Source organism: Bidens hawaiensis, unplaced genomic scaffold (genome assembly GCF_021521415.1).
Source record: "Bidens hawaiensis isolate Kalapana, Puna unplaced genomic scaffold, B.hawaiensis_p1.1 tig00037661_1, whole genome shotgun sequence".
NCBI lineage: Eukaryota > Viridiplantae > Streptophyta > Magnoliopsida > Asterales > Asteraceae > Bidens > Bidens hawaiensis.
The window spans coordinates 47,479-56,023 of record NW_027505496.1 but is presented as its reverse complement, the minus strand read 5'-3'; the positions used below and the strand labels follow the sequence as shown (position 1 = coordinate 56,023).

The 8,545-nt window shown below is 31.7% G+C and overlaps 1 protein-coding gene across 1 annotated transcript; it reads left to right on the top strand.

Annotated features, from left to right (window-relative positions):
• The first annotated feature begins 4,741 nt into the window (after positions 1-4,741).
• On the top strand, positions 4,742-7,091 carry LOC143613517 (F-box protein At1g67340-like). The gene is made up of 4 exons (XM_077087201.1): positions 4,742-5,099; positions 5,200-5,359; positions 6,205-6,522; positions 6,747-7,091. Exons 1-4 carry the CDS (start codon positions 4,924-4,926, stop codon positions 7,089-7,091), a joined length of 999 nt encoding a protein of 332 aa, XP_076943316.1. The 5' UTR covers positions 4,742-4,923.
• Positions 7,092-8,545: the final 1,454 nt, after the last annotated feature.

Below are 8,545 nucleotides of genomic sequence, written 5' to 3'. Positions count from 1 at the left end.
ACTAATATATAGAAAAAAACCGTAATCTCCATGGAAATAGTATATATGCAATCTAAATATGCTATAAGAGAGCATTTACTATGACCATATGTGTCGTCTTTTTTGTAGCAATTCAAGATGTTATTTAATATACTTTGGATATGCTTAATTTGCTTTGCTTCTTCTTCTTCTTCTTCTTCTTCTTCTTCTTCTTCTTGGCATAGTGCTTGAACCTTGTAGTTCGATATTCGGGTTTGGAGGCTCAAGCATAATTTGAAGCATTCCAAAAACTTGAAGATCGAATTACAAGAAGACAGCAAGTATGAGAGAACATTTCTTTGGTTTCTTTCAAATCTATTTTATTTTTATGATTTTATGTTGATAACTGGTACCAAAGAAATCTTGATTTGAATCATCATTTTTTTGTCACTCTTGCCCTTTCTTTATATTAGATATGATCCCTAAAAAATAAACAGGTGCTTCCTTTTAGTCTCAACTCTAAGGATAATTTGTTTTTTGTGGTCTTTTTTGGGGTACCGTTGAAAATTTCAACTAAATAACATCAACAAATGAATGGAATTTTCATTATCGCGAATGAAATAATGAGCCTCTAATATTAGGAGCCTAATTACTTCAATAAATTCCCATTTTCCTCTAATGGATCTCTTAGTTGTTGAGAAGGTTGTCCAAAACCGGTATGTAAGACATACCCAGTAGAACTTACAAGTAAGCCTGATATAAAGATGTCGACTAGGGTTATTGTTTTCATTATTATATAATTTCAAGACTAAGATGAATCTATTAACAAGATCGTTTATTTAAAACGGGATCTTCATGATCTATATCAGGCCACATGGATTTTTTAAAGATAGCTTATTACGGTTCTTTTACAATTGGAACATAGTTACCAAATTTACTTAGGGACACGAGATCCGTATTGGAACGCTATGTACCCAATCAAAATTTGATACGTTCTAAATCATTTTGACACGCATTCCAGTCGATCAAAATCACTGTACCAAATCCAATTATAAGTTGTTTCGATCGTTGCTGGTTATGCGAATTAAGTCAAACAATTCGATTAAGTGGTACGCTATGCTGATTGTTTCAATAATTCCATCAATGTTTCAATTGGCTTTCAAAAAGTTCGATCGATTTGAAAACTGTCAATTGGATTGTTGTAGGGTTTTGATTCAGAGAAGTTGTAGAAGTATCGTTCCAAATTCCCCCAATTAGATTATCAATTTAGTACCGCTGCATTTCAATTCCAACCTTGTTAAATATGAGTTTTCTACTTTTGAAATGTGGATTTTGGCATTTGATAATTTGAATTTTCTTTTTGGTCATTTGGCTTTAGGATATACTTATTTTAAACTGGGTAAACCGAACTAAACTCTATGATCGAAATGAACCTACCCCTCCGTAGCAAATATGCCACCTATATCAAATTGCATACGCGTTCCTCATACCCGTGCCAGAGCAAATCACGATTTAGGTAACTATGATTTGGAATCTATTACCCCAAAATCCGATTCAATCTCTTTATATGTTATGTGTCTATGTAAGACACTTGGAAGCCTAATGTAACATTAGCAATGGTTTTTTTGTTGACATAAATGGTACATTTGCTGAAATATATTTAGTAATTGGTAGTAGTGAAAGTCTAAAACTCACAATTCATGCAAGATATATGTAGAATAAATGTATACTATGGGTGGTCGCTGTTAGATACAATAACATAAATGCAGTTGATGGATGATAATAATACCTTGGGTGTGACTAAAATTCTCTCTTATATGTTGAATGTACTCCTCTTCTAGGTAAGACTAAATCGGTAAGAGTAAATCGTTGACGTGACAGATTTAGTAGGAGAGGGTACAATGAGTACAAAATTATAAATAATAAAAGTGGGTATGTTTAGTAGAATCATAATACATCACACTAATACAAAAATCATGATCATTGTTTTTTTTAAGAAAAATAATATTTATTGTTGTTAAAAAGTTAATACTGAAAACCCTTTAAAACAATGATAATAATATACCATTTCTGTTAGTGTAGAAAGTTTGAATGATAAGTTGATTGAACAATTTTGTACCAAAATATTGTAAAAAAGTATCACTATGCCGATCACACTTAACGGTAATCACTTAGACTATCATTTATGGAATGGGTGCAAGGTGAAAGAGACAAATATCGAGACATAACAGATGATGGAAAACAGATTTCTATCTTTGGCATTCACTATTCACTAGAAAGTGTAATAATAGAGAAGAGTGAAATGAGCAAAATAATCATAGGTAAAGCTAGTTGAAGTGAAATGATTTGTTAATTACATTATAGACCAATAATTATGAATATTAAAAAAAAATCAAACTAACAAACATTCACGCCCACTACCCTCCCACTCATGGCATAGTGTTTTTTCGCCGACCATGTGCGTGCCAAGGGTGTTGTCGTGTTGGGCATAAAACGAGCTGGCATGGTTCTTTGAAGGTGTATCATATCCCAAAACAAGTGACCGTACTAACGTTAAATTTCTGTTTAAAACAATCTTACCAAATACGCATTCAGTTTATATTATGTAAAATTTAATAAAACTATAAATAAAAAACATACAATGTATAATTACCATTTATTTGTTAACTGATAACAACTAGATACTATTTTAAATGAAAAATGAATAAGCAATATTGTATAACGTTTATCTTTTTAACAATGTATAATAAATTTAATTTTTTGTATTTTACTTAATTATTAAATATTATTATTTTTAATTACCCGTGTAATTTATGAATCTCAAACTAGTATGTAATGTAATATATAATACTATAGTATTATATAGCATATAAATGTCCTAAATCTTGAAAACGTGTATATTTATTATTATTATTAGAGTTAATGGCCATTTTCGTCCCTGTGGTTTACTACTTTCGCCACTTCAGTCCAAAATTTGTATTTTTATCAATTTAGTCCTCATAGTTTTAAATATTAGCCAATTACGTCCTATCCGTCTAACGGCATCCAACTATGCCGTTAGTTTAAGGGTATTTTTGTCTTTCTCCGTTTTATTTTGAGTTATTGGTCATTTTCATCCCTGTGGTTTGATACTTTTGCCAATTCAGTCCAAAGTTTGAACTTTTGTCAATTTAAGTCAGTTTTTTTTTCTATAACCCTAGAGAGCATTATCCAAGCCCAAAACAAGTCTGCATTTACCCTGTCGACAACAGTAATCATACCCCCTCCTCTCGTATTTAGTTTTTAGACGGTTCCTAAACTCTCCCCCATGGTGGAATTCAATGGTAAAGTGGTCAAAACAATTCCGTGAAACCGAATTGTACAGAAAAAACAAAAAATCGTTTCTTTGATGAATGCATAATATTTAGGGTTTAGAGATTAACATATCATAACGAAAATCTGGGTCGTAATCAACTATTATACATTAATCAACAAAACAATCTTTAGTTTTTTCTGTATAATTCGGTTTCAGGGAATTACCTTAACCACTTTACCATTGAATTCCACCATGGAGAAGATTTAGGTAATGTCTAGAAACTAAATATAAAGGGGGGGTATGATTACTGTTGACAATAGAGTAAATGCATACCAGTATTTGAGGTTGCTCGATGGTTTTGGGCTTGAATTATGCTCTTCAGGGTTATAAACAAAAAACATAAAAAATAAAAAGAAAACTAAACATTAAATTGACAAATTTCAAACTTTGGACTGAATTGGCAAAGATATCAAACCACAGGGACTAAAATGACCATTAACTCAAAATTAAAATAAGAAAGACAAAATTACCCTTAAACTAACGGCATAACTGGATGCCGTTAGACGGATGGGACGTAATTGGCTAATATTTAAAACTATGAGGACTAAATTGACAAAATTAAAAATTTGGACTGAAGTGCCGAAAGTAGCAAACCACAGGGACGAAAATGGCCATTAACTCTTATTATTATTATTATTATTATTATTATTATTATTATTATTATTATTATGTTTGGTGTCATAAGTGGCCTATTGAATTATTTGGCGATACTGTATTGATCAGTGAATTTCGTATTGTTTTTCATTTTTTTTGTCAGTTACCATAATAAACATAATGTAAACCAACCAAACGTCTTTTTTTAGTTATTGTATCGTAACAAATCTGAAATAAACGACCGATTTCACACAAACTCGGGGCCTTATTAAAAGCCCATGATCGAATCCCCCCTTCTCAATTGACCATTGGTACACCTTAAGTTTTCTATTTTTCGTCTTTTAGTTCCGGTACCGTAAGGTACGTAATCAAAACCGACCGTACTCGTGTTAAGTTACCGCCTCAATGCTCGGGGCCGACAAGACTTGGGTTTCACCATAGCCCGGGTTTACCAACCAAATAAACATCGTCTTAAATATTTTGTTTTTCTATGTTAATGTTTTTATATTTTAATATATTTGACGAATTAAATTTTTTGGATTTTAAACATCAAATTTTACCAATGATGTTTGTAACAAATATAGTCGGTACTGACCAAATTCGTGTCAACTTATCGTCGTAATGCTCAAGTTTTATTAACGCCCGAGTTTTAACACTAGAGTTTTGCCGGTTGTTAGAAAAACCTGTTGTAATATAATCATAACATTACCTCAAGTTTTGAGAAAGTACATAATATATCCTAATTAGACAGAATTTAATATGAGTTGACTGAAAGATCCAATAAATAATCAAAAACAATAGTTCTTACCTTTTTAAAAATAATAATTAATAACCGTTACAATTAATATTTTAATTAATTTGCTACTTTTAACTAGAATTTAGTTTAACCCAAGGGTATTATAGTATTTAGTCACAGGCTCCAACCCTTATATAAACCCACCAAATCCTCTAGTCAACATCCATCACTATCTTGTCTTCAGACAATAATACCTTTCTTAAAAGAAAAAAGTTACGAAATGAGATCTCGACGCGGGTTTTTGTATGCGAGTAACGGAGCTCCGACGACCACAAGTCGTAAAAGGGGTCGCTTTAACTTCTTTGATTTGCTGCCAGACGACATCCTTTTGCTTATTCTTATGAAGCTAGTCGTCTCTGCGGAATGCCCTGCTGATTTTATAGCTGTTTTATTAGTGTAAGAACACATGAAATTAATGTAAACGTTGTTGTGTCGTGTATTAAGTTTTATTTATAAAAGAATGTGACATGTTTTGTTGGTTGTACGTGTCAAACAGGTGCAAAAGGTTCAATTGTTTGGGGCTCAATCCGTTTGTCTTGTCCAAAGCTCCGGCGGAAACATTTGCGGTGAAACCTGGGTTGCTTTCGGCCGCTGACTGGTTCTTTCAACGGTGTGCCGGTGCCGGAAATGTTGAAGCCTTTTACATTATGGGCATGGTTAGTTTTTAACTTTTTTTCATTAGTATGAAAATTTGCGCGTTGTGCTGCGTTAAATGATCGATGAAATGGACTCGTTAAACTGGGAAAAAAAATCAATGTTTAAGCAACATTATATAAAAAAGTAAGATAATTACACATACGTTCAACCGAAACCATAATAAATTTTGTAACGACCTTACATCTAAAACATTAAAAGTTTTATATATAAAAATAAGAAAAATCTATTGATATATAAGGATTAAAAGAACTTTTTGTTAAAATAAGAAAAAGTTTAATTAGAGGATGATATCACTTGCACATTTTGCATGCTATTTACTATTAATTAATGGCAAGCCAGGGTCATGTTATAACTGTATCACGTACTTATCTGATTTCACAACATTAAATAATTGTTTAAAAAATATTCTTGATTGTTGTCTTGAAAAAAAATATAAAGTAAAAACTATAAAATTTTGGTCGGAAAGCCTTGCCGTGCAACCAATATCCGAATGACCGCTTTGATCATAGCTGACCAAATTTATTATTTCTTTTGTCAAAATGGTTGTCCGATCTTTATCCGGACAACCATTCAAATCATAGACAGTCAAACATTAAAGTTTTTCGGTCAAAAAGATTGTTTGATATATTTTTATCCGGATAACTTTTCTTATTAACATACGGATGGTCAAATTTAATAAATTTTTGGTTAAAACAGTTATCTGTCTCCTATACAGTTGGCTGTTTAAAACAACATAGGATTAAGATTAAATGTGAGAATGCTATGTATATATTAACATTTATTAATAAACCTAATCTGATTTTTCACTTTACAAATATTATTAATAATTTATATATTTGTACAGATTCAATTTTACTGTTTTCACAACCACAAACTTGGAGCTTCACTCATGGCAAAAGCCGCGATTCAATCTCACGCTTCGGCATTATACTCACTCTCCATAATCCGCTTCAACGGTAGCGGTGGTATTGACGCCGTCAAAGACCTCATAACCGGCGCCACTCTCTGCACACGTGCCGCATTCCTCGGTCACGTGGACGCCCTCCGTGAACTCGGCCATTGTCTAGTAGACGGCTACGGTGTCATTAAAAACGTTGCCGAAGGTGAACTATATTTGATGCAAGCCAACCTTCAAGAATTAGCTGCAAGGCAGTCAACACAGGTATTGTTAGACAAATATTGCATAATTTGCATGAATTTGTCGTGCTTACAAAACCTAAGGGTTTTTTTCGTTTTCAGTCAGAATATAAATTTGTTGGCCGAATATAATGAATTTATGTATAAAAAGGATTTTTTTTTTCTTTTTTTCGGTTTCTTGCACTTTACAAATTATTTATTACAATCAACTTTAAAGCATTGTTTAATATCATTCAAACTTTTATATAGCTACCCAGACTACGGCGGCGAAACAATCAGCCCCAAATCTTCCTTCCAGTTGGCGGTCTCACGTTTGGTTTCACGCCTCAGAATTGCCATCCCGCGAACCGCTTTCTAATTTCTTGTTACAACGGTCTAACTCCTGATCCGATGTTGCGTAGTTGTTCGTATGTTGGTTGTGGGCGAGTAGAGACAAGGGTGCACGAGTTCCGAAGGTGTTCGGCGTGTAGCGTGACGAACTATTGTTCACGTGGATGTCAAGCGCGTGATTGGATGATCGGTCACCGTCTGCATTGTATACCATTGTTGATGTTTCCAATCATCAACGCCGATGCTGATGCTGGGAATATATGATATGTATGCATGAATGATGGCCAGGAAACCTAATAATTTATAAAGGCAGTTATGGAATTTGGCAACTCAGGCTTTCTTTTTTTTCTTTTTCTTTTTAGGTTTAAGGTATTATCAATGTAGTTGCCTAGCAAAAATGAAATAAAAGTTTTAATTTTAAAGTTGATCTTAAATAGAATAATAATTGATTGGAATACAAATATAATTCGACTAATATTATAGTTTCATCATGATGTCCCAACACAAACAGCATGAATGCTTAGAATAATAGTAATAATAACAATAATACTATATAATAACAATAATAATAGTAATAATATATAATAATGATGTGTTTAATTAATTAAATAATATTATGAAATCAAACCACGTGTTTATTTAGTGGTGGTATTCATGAGAGAAAATGACTTTGGAAAAAAGTATGAATGTTTGACCGATAAAAGTAACATATAATCCGCAAAATGAAAATTAATGTTATTTTTAGTGAACTTTATTGTAATAAACGATCATTTAAGTTGTAGGTTGGTTGTTGTTAGGTTGGTGAATTCTTAGAGATGGATTAGGATAATACTCAAAACGAGTATATATAATCTGGACATTTCATGTAATGTTTATAAAAATGTATATTTATATATAGTGTACAAAAAAGATATAAAATTTAACATATATTCTCTATATTTCGTTATTTTAATTTAATCAAATAAAAATTAATTTAAAATTAAAGTTAAAGCATGTAGATATATGTAAATAACCATACGTATTGCATGTTGGCCTTTTAAATTTAAATTTAGCTCCGGATGCCGTGGACCTTTTAAATAGGGTTCAGAAAGTTGTGTATAGTAACGTATCAGCCCATAAGAATCAAAACTTTGTTTTTAGTCGGATTGGGTTTGCTATCCAAAAGGGGGTTGCGGCGCAGCTTGTTGCCCGCTTACCTGTCACTTCATTGTAAATCGTTTGGATGTTCATATGAAATATAAAAGGAGCCAACTCGTTTATAAAAAATATATATATATATTTAACTTTATTTAATTATTTGTTCTTTTTGTATTTTATCACTTGGTTGTAGGAAACATGCAAACATCAAAAGATATCCGACGCCGTTTATTAATCATTATTTTTATTCATATTAATTCCATGTTTTTATTCTTTTTACTTTCAAAACGTTAAAAGCTTTGAATTTAAAGTAAATGTATCTTATTACCTTTTTATGAGTTGAAGTAACAAAACTGAATGAAAACCAAATTCATCACTGATCAGTGAGCTTTTCTAAAGGTTTTATTTTATAAAAAATATCAGGAGCATAATAAAATTAATGATGTAAAAGTTTATTGATGAAAAAATAATTTTTTTATAATTCTAGACTCTGGTAAGAAAAAATGTTATTAGTATTATCCTTTAAAATTTTTATCAACAACAATTTAAGGTCAAACTATAATAAAGCAATCACAGTGCAT

What these genes read in the sequence shown, in the direction of transcription:
- LOC143613517 (XM_077087201.1), top strand. Translation starts at nt 4,924, where the DNA reads ATGAGATCTCGACGCGGGTTTTTGTATGCGAGTAACGGAGCTCCGACG. An exon ending in TTTATAGCTGTTTTATTAGT is followed by an intron (nt 5,100 to 5,199) that starts GTAAGAACACAT and finishes CGTGTCAAACAG; the next exon opens with GTGCAAAAGGTTCAATTGTT. An exon ending in CTGCAAGGCAGTCAACACAG is followed by an intron (nt 6,523 to 6,746) that starts GTATTGTTAGAC and finishes ACTTTTATATAG; the next exon opens with CTACCCAGACTACGGCGGCG.